At 33.0% G+C, this 22,141-nt stretch overlaps 1 protein-coding gene across 2 annotated transcripts in view; it reads left to right on the top strand.

Moving 5' to 3' along the window:
* The window catches only part of LOC122633699 (E3 ubiquitin-protein ligase TRIM9), a 95,567-nt gene that overhangs the window by 4,107 nt on the left and 69,319 nt on the right, over positions 1–22,141 (top strand). For both annotated transcript variants that reach the window (XM_043821953.1, XM_043821943.1), the window contains exon 2: positions 2,944–3,222. In XM_043821953.1, coding sequence (XP_043677888.1) covers positions 2,944–3,222 — 279 coding nt within the window. The remainder of the gene's footprint in view (positions 1–2,943; positions 3,223–22,141) is intronic.

The raw sequence follows: 22,141 nt of genomic DNA, 5'->3' as shown, positions 1-22,141 counted from the left end.
AAAAAAAAAGAAATAGAACGAAAAAGTATGTCTATAAATTAATCCTTTTTCTGTTTAAAAAATGATTTTCGCACAAAACTTACGATATTGATTAATTATTAATTAACAATTCATTTTCTAAGCGATTAAATGAAATAATATTTGAAAAAATGAAATAAGATTTGAAATATGATATATGAGTGTACGATTTCGAAGTTATATGGGATTATAGAAGATTAATAAATTTATCATATGTGTGTGCATGCTAGTATATCTAATCGGATATTTAGTTTGCAGTTTACATACCTCTCCTCTTAACCCTTTGTACTTCTATTCCCGTCCATCCCGAACTAATACAGAAGTAACAAACCATGTTACACGTAATATGCGAAGCAAAGTTATTATGGCTATGATGTAGGTTAGTTTACTGAGACTCCAATGTGTGCAACCATCCACCTTACTCGTTGTCTTACTTTTATAACTTCAGACAAAGCTCTCTAACTTGGCTTAACCCGTAATTTTCATGTTTACAGATCAAAAATATTGAACAGCTAGATCAACTTTGTTTAAAACAATAACATATCTGACGTATTTCATATTTGATCTTTAGAAATGCTGGTAGAATAATATTTATTTATACTGGATCCTTCTCTTTAAATAGGATTTTGTAAAGCTATATTACGTTATATTATGTAAGTGTTCATAATCGTGTAAATTTTTCTAAAGAAAATTCGTATCTGACGCATTTCATATTTCATTTTTGGAAAAAGAAGGAAGAAGTTTTATTCTTCATATCTTATAAATACGATCTTGTAGATATTTTGTTTATATTATTTTACGTAGATATTCGCGATGATAAATCTTCGTAAAAATCAATCGCGAAATAAAATAATTACTTAGATAAGATAAGATAAGAACATTTTTGATGCATAATCTCAAAGAAGCACAGGTGTTGCTAAAGAGAAGGTTTTCATCTCATTATTTTCTTCCGTCTTTTCTTATTTTCGTGTGGGAGAAGTGACCGTAGGATTAGAGAGAGGAAAAAGTTATTACAAGAGCCTGGCACTTGCAACGTAAGACGTATATTTTTCGTTTACTTTCTTCTTCCTTAGATATACATTCAGACACACATACAGAGACAACCTATCTCATCCTTATTCCCCTTTCGTTTCTTCCTACGAAGACTTACTTCGTAACTTCTTACGAGTGAGAGAGAAGTATAGTTGAAGCGGAGGAATAATAAAAGGGGTAACAACGTCTTATACTCTTTTTTTTTCTTTCTTTTTCTTTCTTTTTCTCGTTAAGATTCATGTCCCTCGTATCGCGGTCATCTTCTCGACGCTCGGAATATGGAATTGTACCGAGCAACTATTTAACTTGCCAAGTGAGGCTTCGTTTAAATTCACGAACGTTCGTGTTTCGTTACAAACCTTGGATCATTCGAAGAAGTAATGATTCTTTTTCTCTTCTCTTCTTCTTCTTCTTCTTTTTTTTTTTTTTTTCTTTTAATTTTTCAACGATTTTGAACTTCGCAAGACAAATTAATCCCAATTAATGTCAATTGGAATTCATAAGTACTGATTAAGTTGGAATGAATTATATTGAAAATAATGTTTTTTTAGTTTATCGAATTAATTACAAATATATTTCATACTAATTTTTTGTTTGTTTTCGTATAATTTAATAAAATGTAAAGTTCAACGTTTCTCAAAGCTGCACGTTTTCTCGGATCCTTTTTTTTTTTCTGTTGCAAATATTATGCTTCTATTGTGAAGAAAAACCTGACCTACCTCTACGAAATTCTTTTTTTTTCCTGAGTATTCTTTGTAATTTCGTTGAGTTTTCCCTACGAATTTGTATGGACGAACGTTTCAAATACAGAAATTCTCTTTAGATGCGCTACCGGGAAAATGTTTTAAACCGAAAGACAATTTCTGCATGCTCACTGAAAAGCTTTCTAAGAAATTATGTAGGTTGGCAATTTAAATGTTTTGTGAAATCTATTGCGACATGAACAATACTACGTTTATTCGTAAAATTACAAATATTTTCTGCGATTTTGCTTTTTTCTAAAGTATTGTTTATATTTCTTCATATGTTTATTATTTGTTTGTCCTTTTTTAAAGTCATTCTATGATTTAAGAGCAATTGTGAACTGAACAATTAACGTAGAAACACACACTAAACAAATCATTTTCATCGATTTTATAAAATTTTCTATGAAAATTTTATTTGAATGGAAAATTTTTTTTTTTTAATTCTATAAATTATGTAACTTATCTGGAATATTAAGATCGATAAATTGAAAAACTTTTCCTTCGAACACGTGAAACGTGTTATCAAGAATTTTAATTTTCATTTAAACAATTCGTTTCCTTATCTCTCTTTACTCGGTTATGTCTATCACATTTTCCATCATAAACATATTTACTAAGTGCATCCGTCGTAGAAATGCACAGAAATTAATCCTATGATTTAACGCGATGACTCCACGTGTTTATATTTTTTGTTAAACGCGCTTGCCCTCAAAAGTGTCGGTCGTATTTCCTGAATGACTTAGGAAAATAACACGTCTACAGAGTTTATATGAAGATCTCCCTCCTCTCTCTCTATTACAATATTTTGCATTGCTCTATATCAAACTAAGAAGATAACTTGATACATGTATGTCTTTTAACAATAAGTCGTGCTAAATGTAAAATTAAAAAAATGTAATAAAAAATCATGACGTAAAATATTTAATTGAAGTATTTTAATCAAAGCTTTAATGCCATTATAGTTATTACCTCGTGAAGATTTGATCATGAAATTTCAATTTAAATTAGAATCTTTTTGTTTTGTTTGGAGAAAAAGAACTTTTTGAGATGGAAAATTATGTAAAAAGTTTGATTTAAATACATGAAAATAAAGAAATTAAGATTTAAAAATAGAATGGAGGCTGCAATAAATGTTTTATTTTTATAGGTGCTGTACTGCGACGCCTGCAGAGAATCTTGTCATCCAAAACGTGGTCCCCTGGCGACTCACAATCTTGGACCACCGCGAGGCAGCTGGCAATCTAGCAGCGGCAAAGGTTCTCGTGCATCGGAAGGTACTCCAGTTTGCAACGATCATAACGGCGAGGCCGTTTCTCTCTATTGTGCACTCTGCAAAATCGCAATCTGTGGGCTTTGCCTTCGAGATCGACACGCTGCTCATCCACATGATGTTCTGCCGTTAGCAGCCGCATGCAAGGCACAAAAGGTGAGTTTATGCGAATCCAATATCTACCATTTTCTTTCTTCTCAAGGCAATTATACTTTTTTTTCAAAGTCTTCAATTTCTTTGAGTAATCGTTATGATTTGTAATTTATAGAAAATGAGTATTTTTTCATAAATTACTTTTCAAGTAGATACTTCGTCAGAAAAACGTAGTATATTTCTAATGAATGTTTTCTTATCGAAGAGCGAATAATTTTCTTTGTGAAATCAATTAGAAATACTTATTAAATGAAATATTACTACTGCATATATTTACTACGGTTTATTCACAAACGTTTTGCGATAACATAATATAATTTGTTTTTCAAGAATTTTCTTCCGTATACAATAGGTTTTATATTAAAATTCTCAATTTTATTTCTTTTTTTTTTTTTGAAGAATTTTCTATTTATGTAAAACGAAATGTTCTATTTATTTAAAGAGCTTTTCTCATATAGAATTTTAATTATATCTGTGTGGTAAAAAATTCTTATTACTATATAAAGTTGTGTAACGAATGCAATTTGAAAATAAGCATATGTTCGTACGGCTACTTTCGAGATAATTTATCTGCATCGTCGAACAAGCAACATTCGAAGATAATCGATGACGCGCCGCCACAATGGACCGAGCCAATAATCCAGGCTCATACAGAGATATACATACATATCACGGTATATTCGCTACCACGCAACGTGCACCGTATGAAATATTTTTCTACGAGCGTGTGAGCGTCGCTCCTGCCATTGAATTTTACGCATCATATAACGTAACGACCCATTGACGAACACAAGGTTCGCTCGTTTTTGAGAGATTACGACCACATTTTTAAAATACCGACATGTTAAATAATCTTCCCGGAAATAGTTCGAAAGGCATCATTTCCGATTAGAAAATGGTTCCTTATTACCAAAGGACGAATTAATCGAATTAATCTTTGTCTTCGTTATCCTTTAATTAATTATTATATACAGCCAAAAATATTTGATTAATGAAATATTATTAAATATATTTATTACAGTTTATAATCGAATAAACTGTTATAATGTAACATATTTCTTTAGAAAAGAAAGAATTTCTTTCATACTAAATCTTTTACGTGCTTAATTTCTTCACAATTATATCAATAACTAATTAAATAACCTAACTCGTTTAATCATCAATTTTCCTTTTTTATTTTCATAACGAATCATGCGATATAAAAGAAAAAATTTGGTCTTAAGTCAACACACATTTCGAATGGTAAATTTCACAATTCGGTATTTCTTTTTTTTTTTTCTATCAGAAATAAAATAGACTTTTGTAGTATGCGAGTAAAAGAGACGCATTTCAATCGGTCTTATCAAACAACCATGTTCTGTAATCTCCCAAGGATTTTCATACAAATACGTCTATATATCGAGTGTATATCGAACAAAGAGGCAAGTAGGCTAAGACTACGAGGACGGATTGTCAAGGCGGTCAGTTGTTCGGCAATCAATTTATCAAATTACTGGAGCCAGGCGGTTTTGACGGTGCAGCGGCAATTTATCAGATTAGCCGAGGAAGTGATTCCCATAGGGCGATGGGATCGTGGCCCCATATGTCAGGAAGCGACCAGGTGTTGGCGTCGACTGAAAGCCGCTTCGACATTTTCGAAGCGTATATGTGCGTATTTACACTCACACATCTAAGTAAGATAGGTGATATTGTTACCAGCTGTCGATCGAACTATCCCGAGTATTGTTACTTTGACTAGAATATCGTCCGTTCATTAACGTAGATTAGAAACGTAGATTAGATTGATTTTGGCCATTTGTTATACAAACGATTCTTATTTTTTTGATGTATTTTGTCCGAGGAAATATAAATATAAATTATATCGGAAGATATTAATATTACACAGAACACAAATTTAACGATACGGATTAGAACAATTACGAGGAAATTCGTATTGTTATTCGTATTTTTATTAATTATCTTTATTCATAAAGGAAAGGAGATTCCAATAAATTAGTTATACCTAGAAAAAATAATATTAATATCTTTATGAAGATATAATTATCCATAACAATAAAGTAAAAATTAAAATTATTTACAGATATTAGATACAGATACTATACTTCGTCGTACTATCATATACAATTTAAATTTGAATAATTCTAATAAAAATTGAAACACAAAAAATTTCACGATAATTTTGTCATGAAGATAGATAGTCGTCGAAAATTTCTTAGATTCAACCTTTCAGGATGATCGATTATATTGCATCGATTTTAGCTCAATACTAAACGATTATATCACGTTAGAAACTGTATCCTTACGAACTAGCTTCTTTGTCAACTCATAGGAAAGCACATACGTTTCGCGTAATCCTGGTACTATCACGTATTAATGTTGATGTATGAGAATATAGTAGCGCATACACACACACACACACACACACACACACACACACACACACACACACACACTTGTATGCTTTCGATAGTTCCCGGTAATTACTTCGAGCCAAGGCTAATCACGAGAACGCCACGTTTTCGAGCAACGCTTGCGCGATAATTCCTATTTAAGCCTTCGAGCTGGGCCATATACGAAGGACGACGCACCTATCTAATATTCTATGCTTCTCTCACACTTTGAAGATGAATAAGGCTTGCGAATCTTCCTCTCTTCGTACAAGTTTCGTACATGCGCTGTGATTTACGACGATTTACGTCCTCCGGGACTTTATCAGGACGTTCGCCTTCAAGCCGACAGCGAGATCGATGTAAAACGCTCATTAAGATACCATCCGTCCTCGTTTAATTTACCTATATATTCCAAGCACGTTCAATCGTTGATCTTTTATGCGAGAACCCTTTCGAGAACATTGAAGTACTATCGTATATGATAATACGTTTTATCCAGTAAATATTTCTTTATTTCTTTATTTTATTTTTATAAGGATATTTGTTACTTGTTGGCTGATTTCAGATTTTTTTTTCATAATACTTACTAAAATATATATATATATATATATATATATATATATAATTAATTTTTTTTTAATAATAATTCGTATATACCTATTATACGATTAATTCTTTTCATTACGTTTCCTACGTGTTCCTTTTACAATTCATTAATTTATCTATAACTTTGTGTTTTTTTTTATTCGTTCAATTTTATCTTTGATTAAAATAAATTTTATTTTTTGACGTTCAGCATAGAAGATTACTCCAGTTATTAATAGGCTAATAATAATCTTTAATACAAGTTTATATATATAATTTGGTTATGAATTTGATTGATTAATGATTTAAATATTTTCTTCTTCACTTTTCCTTTCCATGATTTGCATCTTAAAAATTTTACACAAAACACAGAATAACTGACGCGAATATTTTCTTATTTACACGTAAAACTCATGCTAGTACCTTTTCCTTGTTCGCTTCAACGATTTTGATGCGAAGATGGATTAATAATCTCATACAAAGGATATGTATTTGTGACCCGCATAAAATATCACTTTTGTCCAACGTTAATCTGCGAACGAATTGCGTGAAAATTATACGTATATAAATTATATATGTAAAAGCACATTTATACACACGCGCATGCATATACATAGTACGTATAACGTCGATGTTAAACGTACATATATACGTGCATATCGTAATTCGACAGACGCATGAAAAATTTATTACTTTCTATGTACATATATACATACATACACAGACACACACATATATACGTATGTCTATATATATATGTGCATATATATTTTTTGAAACGAACAAAGCCGAACGTAGCTAAGCGTTATCTTCAGGATTTTAGCGCTTTGCTCGAACACGTTGTTCCGTCGATTGTTATCGTCGTCGTTCGTGCATTTCTCTCTCGTATCGAATAATAAAACGAGAAACGAGATTACATTGAGCGCTGTTCGAAATGTTAGTGCCGATAACCGATAGCTTTGATTGCTTTTAAGAGAATGCAAGTGACATAACGCATGCGTGGGACGCGGAAGATTCTATTAATCGATTTGTCAGGCAAATATATGTATAGAACGTACATACATATGTGTATGTGTGTGTCTTTTTTTCAAGAATGTGTTAATTGATCGTAAATCGCTTAAGCTCACAATATAAAGGCTACGACTATGCTCGAGTACCGATATCTGCTGATGACGTATCTCTAATTTGGCGCTAATTAATTAGGGAGAAACGCGTGGGATGGCTTTTGTAAGTTAATCGAAGATGTCCGGCTTGTGAGTGGACATTTTATAGACAATCTTCTTCCTTTATTACGTTTCGTCCTATTGGAAATTTAATACGTTTGTTTTGATTAAATTCACTTTTGGTAAGTAGTTTAAATTAAATGATTATTCATTAGGTTTAATTTATTTCACTATCCAAATCGTTTCGTGGTCATTATAAAATCATTCAATATTCTATTTATATTATTAAACAAATTCATAAAATGTTAGATCGAATTAATATAATAAAAATATCACTAATTAAATAGAACATTAATTAGAAAATATTGTTAAAATATTTATAAGAATAAATAGTATATATTTAATAAATATGAATACATAAAGGAAAGATATATATTTAAAAAATATTTCTTTCATATTTAAAAAATATTTGATATTTTTATTATATGATTTCGATCTAACGCTTTATGAATGTGTATAATAATATACGTAGAATATCAAGCAAACACGTGCGCGTACGTATATGCATACACACCCATATATATTCAATTTTTTTAATAAAGATCTTGGAATAAGCAAATATCACTTTGAACGAATTTACGTCTACCATAAGATATCGATGTAGATGGAAAAATTTTGAGGCGATAAATTACATAGAGACATAGATAAAAAGTTCTCATGATAAAAGAAAGGAAAGAAAGAAAGGAAGGAAGGAAGGAAGGATAGAGGGAAAGCAAAAGGAAAGGAAAGGCGATATCAAGTAGAGGTTGAAAGTTCGTAGAGGGCAGGTCATATCCGAGTTCTCGTCTCTCTTGGTGGCTCTCGAAAGCGACGGCAAACGTCGCGACGTTCGCAATTTCCTGGCAGGGACGCCGACACTCCTGGCTTTGCCTTGAGGAGTGCCACGCCTTGAATCTACCGCGTCTATCACAAAGAAAAGGCGCGATACACACACCCACACATAAAAAGACACATACGCATACATATAGACACATATAAAGTACAACGGGTTGTGTAGTATGACGTGTATTATACGTAAATCGTACAACTCGACCTCGAGGCGTAAAGGTAAAAAGCCGAGACCCCCTGTGGGCTTCCCTTCTGGTATCCTCTCGTGACGTCGAGAATCATATGTGTATGTTTACATGTGTGTGTTTTGTATGTATATACTTGATCGTCGTGCTTGCCGTGACTCGGAATATCGCATGGCGCAAAGAAAGCTTCCTTTCAAGAGCGAGGGAGAAGAAAGGAACCAACGGCTTGTCCAGTATGAAAGAAGAGAGAGAAGGAGAGAGAGAGAGAGAGAGAGAGAGAGAGAGAGAGAGTAATGTGAGAAGAAGGATAGAAGAGTCCTATACGGTATAGTGGGTGCATAAGGAGAGAAAGAGAGAGAGAGAGAAAGAGCTAAAAAGAGAAGAGACTAAACCGGCCAGGACTTGTGATTCTCCGATATCATGTATTATATATCATGTATATATACGTAGATATATACATACACAGGTGAATTAAACCGTATACATATATGTGATATGTGAATGCGTATGTGTGCATAATATACACAAACATACTATGTCACAATGTACATGCCTATAGTACTATGAACTTAGGTAAAGATGTGTGAGTACTCGTTCTCGGGTCATTATGCCATGCATCGTCTTTCCTCTTTCACCCTTCGTCCTTATTTCCTTTCTCTCTCCTTCTCTCTCTCTCTCTCTCATTCTCATACACATACATACACGTAGACATATACATTATACTCATCAAATTGTTCCTTTCTTTCCCTTTCTGTGGATCTTCTCTTCTCTCGCTAAGCATAGAACTTGAAATTTTACGCGAGAATAGGGTTCTGAGGACAGGAATAACACAAGAGAGAGAAAGAGAGAAAGAGAGGGTGGGAGAGAGAGAGAGAGAGAGAGAGAGAGAGAGAGAATGGGCGTACTTAAATTACGACGCGTACTTAAATACAGACACATGTAGGATACACTTCGTCGAACTTTGTGCACAGCAGCGGACGTTAAGGGTAACGAGACTCTCTGATGTACGATAACGATGGCTTTTCTTCCTTCTCTCCAGTCTCGAAGAATTTCCGAATATCATGTCCTGACGATATAGGATTAAACTCAATCCGATTTGTTCCATTCTCGATAGGTAGAACTTTGAAAATCAACGTGCGATAATCTCAATTGTCTTATCATGGAATTCATGCTTAATGTTCGAGGCTGAATTTTGTTCAAGTAATATGATATTGAGAAAATTTGTTATTGAAAATTAGCATTAGAATATCTTTCGAAATCGTTTTACTTCAAATTGTTTTCTATTTTTCTGTCACGTACATAGTTATATTTTTATTGGTTTAGTTAGTAAATACTTTTATAGGCATAGATTCGTGTTTAAATATATCGTTTTAGTTATAACTTAGGAAACTTTTTTAATGACGAATTATTAATCGTAAATTTTATTGAAGCTTTTGAACGATTTGCCAAGAGATAATTTAAGAGATTTAATTTAATGTAGCAAATACATTATTGTCACATTTCAACTTGGAATGACTTTTGGCTATACTATATACGGGTTTGTACGTAGACAATACGTTGTCTTTTATGATGCTTTTCACTCGTAACTCTTTATTCCAACTCTCTTCACGAAATGGCTACTTAGATGCAGTGCTTTATTCTTGCTAAGCCGTACATTAAATTCCCTCCATTTGACATTTAAAAGCTTAACTCGCATTGCATGATTTACATCTTACTCTTTCGTATTTCACACTGAATTTCTTTCTTTCAAAGAATAGAATAATAAAATGTCTAAAAAAAATATTCCGTCGATATGTTTTCGATAAATCTTCAACGGTTACGTTTGTTCGAAAGCCAATTGTATCTTTGGTTTTATTACTACACGATTCCGTAATATGGAATGTAATTCGATGTATAATCCACAATAAGGAAAATAGAAAGGACGAATATTGGTAACATCTGCTACATAACACGAGGGAATCTTTCGTAGTTGTGTTGCTCAAAATTGCTTCGTATTTCTCTACTTTTCTTCTTTGTCACGTAGATATATTTTAGATTTAGTTTTATTTATTTTAGAAAACACGTACGTCGACTAGAATATAAAGTGATTATTTTCATTTTGTAATATCAAATAATTTTATCCTAAAACTAATGAATAAAAAATAATTTCATCAAACATTAGTTATAGACGAATACAATATTTTGAATTAGTATGAATTATATATTTCGCACATTTTACATATGTATTTAAAAATTTTTATACAAATCCTTATAGTACGTAGACATATAACTATCTATGTATAAAGTATTTCTTTCTCTCTTTTTCTCTCTCTTTCTCTCTCTCTCTCTTTTTCTCTCTTGAACAAAAAGATCTCTAGGCTGCGGTTTCCTTGCCTTACTAGTAAAATGTCGTTGACCTCGGTCGACACGATAAAGCTTCGTTGAACTCAAAGCGACGCTTCTCTTAGAAAAATGAACACCGCGTGGATCGGCTCGTTATGGGGAAATCGAAGAACGTAATATCCTCGAGGTTACTCTGTAACGGCCTTGAGGTTCGCCGTATCGAATACGTGGTTACGGCGTAAAAGGCAATTCGTGTTATGTCTCCTTACTAGTAGTGGTATTTATACATATATATGTATGTATTATGTGTGTATTTAAGAATGCACGAGTGTAGGAAATACACGCCGAAAGTAAACCACGGAATTTTGTGGAGGCAGGTCAGTGATAATTTTTTTTAACTGTCTCGTAAGGAGACCTTGCAGATGTTTACTCGTACGGGTTTAAAAGAGACAGAAAAAAACGTGACGTTAATTTTCTTCTCGCTTCGTCTGTCGCCAATAAATTTTTTCTTTCTTCGTAGCTTAGCGATTTATCTCTATCAGCCTGTTTAGAACGTTTCTCGCTTCGTTGCGTCGGTTCAGAGTCGAAGGGCATGCTAGAAATAGGTATAGTCTCGTTTGTTTCTTGCGACAAATTTTATGAGTTCATTTTCTTAATATACTTACATTTTTTAATTGCTCGATGCTTTCCGATAAACGCGTTAAATACAGTGATTACGTTATAGCAAAAATTAAGTAAACCGTCGTGACACCGAGATGAACAATTTATGACAAAAAACACGTGTTTTTAATTAAAATCTTAATTATTTTTATTAAAGTATTAAATTGCGAGGTGGAAGCAAATAAAACGAAAAAATGAAAAAAAGTATTATTAAAAACATTTATAATATAATTATAAATATTTTTCGGATTAAATTGGCCTCGAAAATAAATTCTTTATCACGAGAATTCTCTTCGTTTCGAATTACGAAACTCGATCGTTTCATATTTGGTTGTGTAACGAACTAACCGCGACGAGATCTCGTGAATTATTATTCCGGTATTTAGAAAGTTCACTTTGGAAAATCACTAACGATCGGATATAGATTGACACGAGAATCCTTTGAATTCATTTATAGGATTAACTTTGCATCAACGTTGGTAAAATCGATATGTATACATGTATTGTACATATATAAGCCATGGTTGTACGAATCTATGAAACGAGAAACATCTATATCCGTGACATTTAATCGTTAACTTCGTCCGTCCGATTACTCCGATAAAAGAGTCAATAGAGAGAGTTAGCTGGTGTTGCATCGGATACGGAAGCTGATCGATCGTTCGTTTCGACGTCAGGATATTCTCGATCATTCACCTCTTTCCGATCTACAGTATCAATCAAAAGTTTATTTTGATATTATTTTTATCTTTCTTTTCTTTTTCTTTTGTTCTTTTTTTTTTAATATTAACACCATTTCTTTTCAATCTTACTATTTAAATTTAATAATTAATCATTAACTTATTGATTGTTGTATAAATTGATGTATTCATGTAATACTGTTCATAACTTTGCGTTTAAATAAAAGAATTTATGAAGAAATTTATTGTTATACTTTTTACGTTAGAGACTTTAGTCTAATTAAAAATCTTGATCTAATAATATTAATCTTCTAAATTCCAAGAAAACCAAAATCTATATCTATCCAATAGTTTTTAAAATCTAGAAATATTTTCAAATCACATCTGCAATATTGAGTATCGGTTATCAGTGACTTATACAGATATTAATCGTTTTATATTGTAGACTTTGCCGATATCATTTCGATCAAGAAACCAACAACTTTAACTCTTATAAAATCAATCGTGAAGTTAGTAAAGTTTAGAAAACATGTAATGCTTGTCATCACGTAAACGAATTTACTCGACCGATTTATTCTTTACCTTCTCTTTGTTTCTTTTGTTTTTCGTTTATGTTCTTGGAGAGAAGAGAAAGAGAGTCGTCGTTTATGATTTAGTTTAGCCTTTCTTGAGTGCACTCACGGAAAGTTTGGTTTACCGGCTATGCTTTTTCGTTATTCTTTTGCTTACGAAGGACAAGTAGAACTTCTTCAGGGAAAGAAGAGTAAGAGAGAAAGAGAGAAAGGGAGAAGAGAGGGAGAGAGAGAGAGAGAGAGAGAGAGAAAGAGAAGGAAAGGGAAAACACGTTAAGGCCGCTCCTTCTTGAAGAGCTAGCTTTCAGATTGATGAGGTTCTTCGACGAGTAGTGAGGAACCAACCATAGCCGCCCGATTAGATCTCCGAGCCTTTCTTTATCCCGATCTTCTTTGCTGACCGCAATGTTGTTCTTTTACGGAAGCCATACCTTCGTGGAAAATCGATCGATCTTAATGGTTTAATCGTTTATATTTTCTCTTACAATCGATAGATAGATAGATAGATAGGTAGATCGAGATTGTAAGAAGAAAAAAAAAAAGAAAAGTTTTTATTTAATTCATCGTTCGAATATCCTTATATTCTCATTATTAAATAAACAAGAAAATCGTTTTTATTGCCTCTTTGAAAAGAAGATATAATGATTAGAAGAGGAAATAGACGATATTAGACGTACCAAATTAGGAAATAGAATTAACAGAGAAATTCCATTCCTAAGAGTAGTACATTATATGGAACGTTCGTCGTTGGTATTCGCTAGTATCTAACGATGGGGTTGTCGTAAGAAATTTTATATGGCATTCCTGAAATTATTGCTCATTTCCGAGTTCGTTGAACCGACAGATATTTGATATGAACTTCATGAATGTTCTTTTAACGTAAAATAAATTATCTTCGAAAGCGCGACACTGAAATTGTCGATTAAATGATAATTATCTTAAACGACGATTTCTTTTCTTTCTTTTCTTTTTATTTTCTTTTTTATTTTATTTTACGCAGACTAGTCTTTCGTGACGTCATAAAAAAAAGAAGAGTTTATCGACCTCTTTTTCATTCTTTTTTTTACCCCACTCACTCTTCTGCACGCTGATATTCCCATTATCAACGTATACGCTTTCTCATCGTTCGCGCGTGAATTACTTTTCGCGGTTTTCGCAGAGGGCAGAGTGCACCCTGGTGAATGGAAAATAAACACCGGTTTATGAAGCATTAGTGGTCGTTCCTAAGCGGTAGGGTAATTTACCGAGTTTGATCGACCTCGGGAAACGATAATAGCCACTTTATTTTGAAACTCATAATTGTTATGATTTTTTGGTCGAATCACTTATAACACATGTTTTATATAAGTAAAGAATAGACTTGTAAATATGTATTTGAATGGTAGTATATATAAATAAAAGAATATATATGCATTGTGATTTTATACACACATATATATATATATATATTTATAATACAATTATTTCCGTGTCTAAAAAATAAATTATATAATATGAAGCTTATACGATAATTATAATAGCATAAAACTATATATTATACTAAAATGTAACTTATACTTAGTAATGAATTTTAAAAATAGAAAAACAAATAGATAGACAGAGGATTAATTCTTATTGTACAATGCTATATATATATATATATATATATATATATATATATACTATAATAAAATTATTAAATTTCACAATTTTCTCACAAAACATTGAATATTTAATACGATGAATATAACATGAATGAAACATTGTATAATATTACTTAATAATTTGTTATTGCAGACTCCTTTTGACGTATGCAACGAACAGAAATATATCATCGGTGACATTCGGGGTATTTAATCGCAAGTCCTCTCGCGTTATGAGACAAGAGCGATGGAAAGCTCATCTGAAATTCCGCTCGATCCTCTTACACGATTCTACGAGGACGACTTCGTTGGATCTCCTCGAACGAGCTTTTCCACTGTTTCGTCGTCGTTGTCATGACTCTCACGAGCCAAAGAGTTTAGGATCTAGTTCTGTCTGTCTGTTTATCTCTCTCTTTCTCTCTCTGTCTGCCTTTTCAACATTTGTTACAGCTTAACATTTCGTATAAATGACATTTACCAAATATGTGTATCTTCTTGAATTCGTTGAAATATAGACAAAAATAAACTGCGTTTAGGTAGTTTGGTTAACGTTAACAAAGTTGATTTTCAATCGAAAGAAAAGCAATGGCGTGTCTGATCAGTCTTTTTTATACTGTTCAAGAAATAAGAAAAAGAAAAGAGAGAAAGAGAGATAGAAATTGAAGGAACGATAGGAAAAGGAATTTGTAGCTACCATTTTTTAAATCGAATTTTTTTCTTTTTTCCTATGTCTTCTTAGTTTTCTTCGGTTATTTTCAAGAAAGAAAAGTCTCGTCGGGAAAGTAGATCGTTCCTGTCGTAATCTAATCTTTCTCTTCTCTCTCTCTCTCTTCTCTCTTTCTCTCTCTCTCTCTCTCTCTCTCTCTCTCTCTCTCTCTCTCTCTCTCTCTTTCTTTGCAAAAATCTTACAGAATTCTCCAATCGTTTTCACTCTTTCTCGTTCAATTTACTTTTATGCGAGCGTCTGGAAAAAAAGTGTTGTAATTCTGAACCTTTGTGTACATTTATAGGTAGAATGTATATTTGTATCTGAAGATAGATTCATTACGCATCAAAGAGATGTCTATCTGATTATTTTAAGACTTGAATTGCGAAAGAATGAAATCTTGGTAATCTACGAAAAGATAGAGAGTTCAAAGTAGAATTTTCTTCGGGATTAAAAGTTCCTTTCAACGTTTAAAAAGATTTCATTTTATCTGAAAGGCTTCGTTTGTTTATATTTTTTTCTTTTTCTTTTCTTTTCTTTTTTTCATTTTTAGAATTATTTTTCATCCGGGTTTTATCTTTTATATTATGTAGTTTTTATAGTTATTATGTATGTATTATACATGTGACTGAAAGATCCGATCAACGTTCGACATATGTCAGATCCGAGCGGACAAGCTCGATTATTCGATCAATGTCCGTCTGGCGGCAGCTTTCCAGAGTCTGCCTCTTCAAATCGAATCATCTCGTTCGCGCCACACCGACCGATGGAGATTTCCGTGATCAACGGTGACGAACGGGCGGATGCCGCGTTTCGGAACTTTATAATCTAATCAGAGAATCCTCGCGAATTGCCTTCGAGGCTGCATCATGAAAGCTTCGACTTCATTGAGTGTCTTTGTCGTTAGAATTCTCTCAGCTTTCGAAAATCATAATCGTAAACTTTTAAGAATATCGAAAATCAATAGTTAGTGGCAATAATTTTCTATTAATTTGTTTATGAAAGATAATATTCGAAAATTTGTTAATTTGTAAAATTTTTCCGTAAGAAATTTTTCGCCAACTCATAGATTTTTAAATAAAAATATTGTTTATGTTAGAACGATAATATTGATCGTCGTTATTTCTTTTTTTATTCTTGCTTCATTTATCGTTTAACTTGCACGTATTATTCAGTTACGCGTTAGATATAATTGGGACTCGTAATTCGTCGTTAGAACAGTTTCTTTATCATCGAATTAGAAGATTAGAGGTATACCGGATAAGACATTTGAAAACATCATTCGTTGACATCATTCTGCAGCTACGTTTGCTATCCGAGAAATTTATTACAAAGGGCCGCCGCTTTCAGAGAATAAGGCAATCATTAGTCTGTCAGCGGCAACGAACTATGAACTCGCATGTACATACCAGTCTCTTTTAATAAAGTAAAACTTTAATGAGTATATTAAATTTCTGTAGAAATATACAGAGATGTATATATTTACTTTGGAAAATAAAGCGAATGAAATACAGAAAAAGAGACAAACAGAAGAGAAGTTAATATACAAAGTAGAAATATATTAAATTGTTAAAATACAAAATAAAAATATATTATATTTGCAATAAGGATAAGATGTAATATTTTACGTATATATTACATACATTCTTTTAAAAGTATAAGTTGATATAAACACTCCAATATTTTATTTAACATGAATAATAAAATAGACTAGTTAGATCTTTATTTCTTTATTATTAAATAAGCTACCAATCGTTTATTTTAATAAAACCTATTAATAATAACATTTGAATAGATCATAAGAATTTATATAAAACAAGTATTAAATTGACATTAGGAACAATTTTAAATCTTCTTATATAAATGTATAATAATCAATAATTGTCGTCTTAGATCTTAGTCTTAGATTCTTGGATAGAAAAAGAGACTCGAGACTCGGTAAAGAAATAGCATTGACGATCGTCGTCAAAAATCGCGATGGACGCGAAGCGAAGAGATTCTTTTCTTTGCCAGAACCGTAGACTCTAGATTGCAACGATCGAATCGCTTTACCATTCAGCAAGTTCTCCCCAATCGTTGCGTATTGTTCTGCGTCTACGAGCTGGAAGAAAGGTTCTATAGACTGAGAAAGATAGAGAAAAAAAAAAGAGAGAGGGAGAGAGAGAACGTACACGTGGCCTACTCACTCTCTCTTTCTCTCTCTCTCTCTCTCTCTCTCTCTGTCTCTTTTACTATACACCCTTCATAGAATTGTGAGACGAAGGAAGAACATTAGTTGAGAATAGGGCGTGCATTCTCTCTGACAAGTGTCCTTATTACACGAATATCCCTTTTGGCATACTACTCGCTCCAATCCTTTTTCTTGGGTGCTCTTCGTTCCCACGCTGTATTTTAGAAAGAAAAAAAGGGACAGAGAGCGAGAGAGAGACAGACTCTGTGTGTGATAAAGAATAAGAATAAGAAAGGAAGAATGATAGAGAAAAAGAATAAGAAAGAGAGATAAAGAAAGAAAAAAGCGAGCTTAGCATCGACCGTCCTTTTCTATCTTATAAGTCGTACTATATCTTTCTTTCTCTTCCCCAATGAACATTCTTTCCTTTATCATCCCTTCGTCCTTCGACTCGCACTTCCCTCTTATTTTTCTTCCTTCTTCGTCGACCTAGCTTTTCTTCTTTTTCTTCTTTTTCTTCGTCTTTCACGTCCTTGAATCTTGTTCCTACTTCTTCCTCCCTAGTCCACCTCAAACAAAATCTTCAAAACGAAAGATTCTCTCTCTCTCTCTCTCTCTCTGCTTCTACTTTTCTCTCTTTTTTTTTTCTTTATTTTCCTTTTTTTATCTCTCTCGCCTCTTTTTTAATACGTCTCCCCTTAATTTTTCATCGAGACTCAGCAGCAGCTTGTCAAACCGCCCTCACGATATTACTCTCTCGAGGACGAACACCGAGATAATTTTACGCTTTCGGTGTCCCGTTACCGACGGCCATATCGATGTTATCTTTTAATTTTCGAATTTAATTTCGTAGCTAGCGTGGATCCTTTCATGGGCGACTTCTTATCGGGGAGCTTAAAGATGAATCTTCGAAGGAGATGCGTCTTTGAAGGGTCTTCCCGTTTATGGTCTTCTCCGTCTTCTTCACTTGAATGTCTTTTCGTTCAATTTATGATGTATTTATATATGGCAAAAATTAATAATTAGAACGGCTAAAAGATAAATATGAATTTTAATTGATTCGTATGTTAATATGCGAATATTAATAAGATATTTCCTTAATCGTTGTATCAAAGAAGTATATACTTTTTAACGAATACATAGGTATTTCGTATTATTTGTTTCTAATCATTTCACCGTAAATACTTCGGATGTTTTCGATTCTCGAAATTACGAGTTTCAGGCATTACATGAGAAAATGTAATGCTAAAATTTGATTTGATTCTCTTGCCCTTCCAACGATATAGATCTCTCGCGTACTTCGAAGAGTAGGAATGCCAGAGGGATGCTAGCATCGCGTTTGCCAGTCGAACTCGGTGAGGCGTATCATTTCGTGAGAATACCTTGAATTTCTCGGCAAGACTGTTTAATTAATACCGCAGGTGTTCCTAACAAGCAGATTTACGCTCGCTCAAATATATCTAAGTATAGACATATTCCTAGAGTTACGAGCTACATGTGTATGTGTGCGTCGAAAAGCTTTTGACGTTACAACATTGAAATAATTATGCGAATTAATCCGAACTACGTATTTAGCCACATCCCAATAAAATTTCTTCGAGCGTGTTCAAACGTTTAAGAATCTTCCGTTACGGTGCTACGATTTAAAAGACAATTTTATTTTCTTCGAATATATCGAATTTATAATATATTAAATCTTTACTCTTTGATCTTCGATGAGAGATTTCCAAAGGAAATATAGCGATTGAAAATTAATAATTATATTGAGCAGATTAATTCATTCATTATATATATGATGATGAGAACGTATTAATGAATAAATTGATGATACTTTAGGGATTTTAGTTTACGAAAATTACAGGAATATCAAAGCAAAATCCTTGCTTTATAATCAAACCTTTATACCATTTTCCTCGAAATTTATAGCCATGAAAAAGAGGTAAAGTCTGTGTCTACATATGTAACATAAGTTGGAGAAAATCGCTCGATTCTCAAGACCATCGCAAACCATAGTTTATCTCGAAATGGGTGGGAGACGTTCGGAAGCGGTCAAACAAGGCGCCAGGTCATCGTAGTTTTTCAGATTAGAGGAAGGAAAAGAGGGTAAAATTGTCGGCTGGGGAATCGATGCTTTCTACAGCATCGACCAAAGAGAGAAAGAGAGAGAAAGAGAAAGAAAGAAAGAGAGAAAGCAAGATCGATATTTGGAGAAATAAGAACAAAGAATAGCGTAACAACAACAAAAAGCAGCTTTCCCCTATGGACCATTATTTCTCGTTGATCCAACAAAGGGACTCGGCGGGATTTGCCTCGACGATATAGTCGATGCGTACGGAAATATCGAGGATAGAAGATAAAAAGAGAGGGAGAGAGAGAGAGAGGGAGAGAAGAGGATGAGGGATAAAGTGTAAGTAAAATGAAAAGATAGAAAAGAATAGAGAAGAAGATAAAAGAAGAGAAAATATTAGAAAGACAAGGAAAAACGTATATGCATAAATGACTTTTCAAGACATTGGAATAATAAAAGAAAAGACTTTTTATTAAAAAAAAAAAAAAATAATAAAAAAAAATAAAAAAAAATAAAAAGATGAGAAAGGACGATGGAAGAACGTGTATAAATAATTTCACGAGTTTTCTCATTTATTTCGATAATTTGAGAATCGTTAAAGATTCGAGTAGAAGAAGCTTTTTCGTTTTATCGATTGTCGATAGCAGTCGACGAGTGGTCCTTATCGAGTCCGCCGCGAATCGAACGCGATAATTGGTTCGTTGGACGTAGCCAATAAGGTCTTTCTCGCTTCGAAGGACTCTTCTAGAATCGAGACTTTAATGAGAGTTGACTCGTGCTCTTAACCCGTAGGATGTTCTAATTGAAGGATACTCGCCTGAAGGTCCTGGCCTCACCGACATTATGTTGCTCTCGTTCTCTCTCTCTCTCTCTCTCTCTCTCTCTCTCTGTGTGTTTCTCTTTCTCATTCTCACGTTCTCTGGCTTGCTTTCCTTCTCTCGTTAGTTCCGTTACGTTTCACTCGATATCCTGTTAAAGAGAACCGGAAGCTTAATATCGTTCCGGTAAATACCTCTCTTTGTTTCTCATTCGATTGAAACGTTTTGATCCTATCCAATACAATGTGAAAAAGTGATGTAGCTTTTTGTTTTCTTTCTTTCTTTCTTTCTTTTTTTTTTTTGTTAATCAACTTTTCTCATTTCTCTTTATTTGTAAAAATAACAAAAAAGTAGATTTTAGTACAAGTTTTCTTTACAAAGGTTTTTGATATACGTAAGTACACGTACATTTGCGCGTATGGTAATAAGATACGTTTTAACGTTGATACGAAAGTCGGCACATTGATGTTTGGAAGTTCCTTGGTAATCCGCTTAATTCTATATGAATATGGATGACACGTGGCACGTGGTACATGCATCTGTACTCGTGCGAATGTTATACGCACGCAAAGTCGTTGAATTTATGCTCGATACCTCGCAGAGATGTTAAATTCGTGTTTGTAAATTTCATTTTGGTTTACATAAATTTCTACGTAAGTTGGTCGATGAAAAAAATCTTTATAGATATTTGTTTTTAAGGATGTTATTTAGTTTTTATAGAATACTTTTGTTATTCCAAAATAGAAAAGACTTTATAGATAAATAAGAATATCCTTCAGGAGTATCTCTTAGGCTAAGAAAATATGGATCCACTTGTGTTGGCCGTTGGCGTCTGGGCCACATCAGATACGACTCTCAAGTGGTACGATCACTTGACCCAACTTAACCCGAGTTGGCAAATTTACAGTAGAAATAAAGAAGTTAAATCGTGCACGATTTGGCTGGTGTTTTCGATAAGAAACACTCGTCATCGTAACGCGTTGATCGAAAGTACGTCAAAATTGAATTTTCTCTTTTCTCTCTCTCTCTCTCCTCTCTCTCTTTTTCTTTTTTATATATTCTTTTTTTCTTCTTTTAAAGAATTAAATTATTTTATATGGATTTCAAATTGGTATAGGTTTTTATATTATTTCATATATTCGAAGTGGAGTATTATGTAGATAAAAAAAGCTTGACTTCTCCCTCCATTCGTGGGATTCGAATAGAATGAAATGGTTTGTACCACATCGTATTCCACAAATGGAAACCTGTCGGCAAACGGTGTGGAACGCAACGTAAAAGGCTTTTCACGCATTTCACGTTAAATCTCGTACGAAGAACGACATATCGGGGAAATAATGTGTTTTAGCGATGTTTCCTTCGAGATAGGAACTGAATACTTTCTTTTTCGCTGCAATTACGAATATTTTGTCAGACATTCATCGACAATAGATCGATAAAAAATATAATAACTTTGTATATGTTACGTAAAATTCCTAAAAATATTTTTGTATTATATTTATCAAATTTTATAGGTATCACATTTATCTGATTATAATTATAAATTAAAATAATCAAAAATATGGTTAAATATAAATGAATGTGATATCAAAATAACAATGTTTTCTTTCTAATTATTATTAGATATCATCCTTTTGTCCGATGAAAAATCATTAAAAAATTTCCAAAGGATCTTAATAATTATTATCCTTTTGTTTAATATTAGAAAATAGATTCGTGTATTTTTTAAATGTTCCTTTGACGATCTTACGTATTATCAAAGTTTATATTTTCTTTTTTCTTTATTTCATTATCATCTTCAATAGAAACGCGTTGAAAAGTATTTACCGCAGAACTATGGAAATCCGCAACGGCAACCGTGAAACATTTCGTTCTCGTCTCGGGAGGGAATTACGTTTAAAAATTCACGAGCTGGATGAAGTTTGACGGCAAAGGCAACACCTTGGCTTATTTCCGGACTCGCGCGTAGAACCGCAGAGAAAATACAACCAGTCATGAGGCTAGCCTATACACCCCTCTCCCTCCTTTACAAGTTACCCCTTAGAAACATAAGAGAGAGAGAGAGAGAGAGAGAGAGAGAGAGAGAGAGAGAG

Source organism: Vespula pensylvanica, chromosome 1 (assembly GCF_014466175.1).
Source record: "Vespula pensylvanica isolate Volc-1 chromosome 1, ASM1446617v1, whole genome shotgun sequence".
NCBI lineage: Eukaryota > Metazoa > Arthropoda > Insecta > Hymenoptera > Vespidae > Vespula > Vespula pensylvanica.
This window is presented reverse-complemented; position numbering and strand designations above follow the sequence as displayed.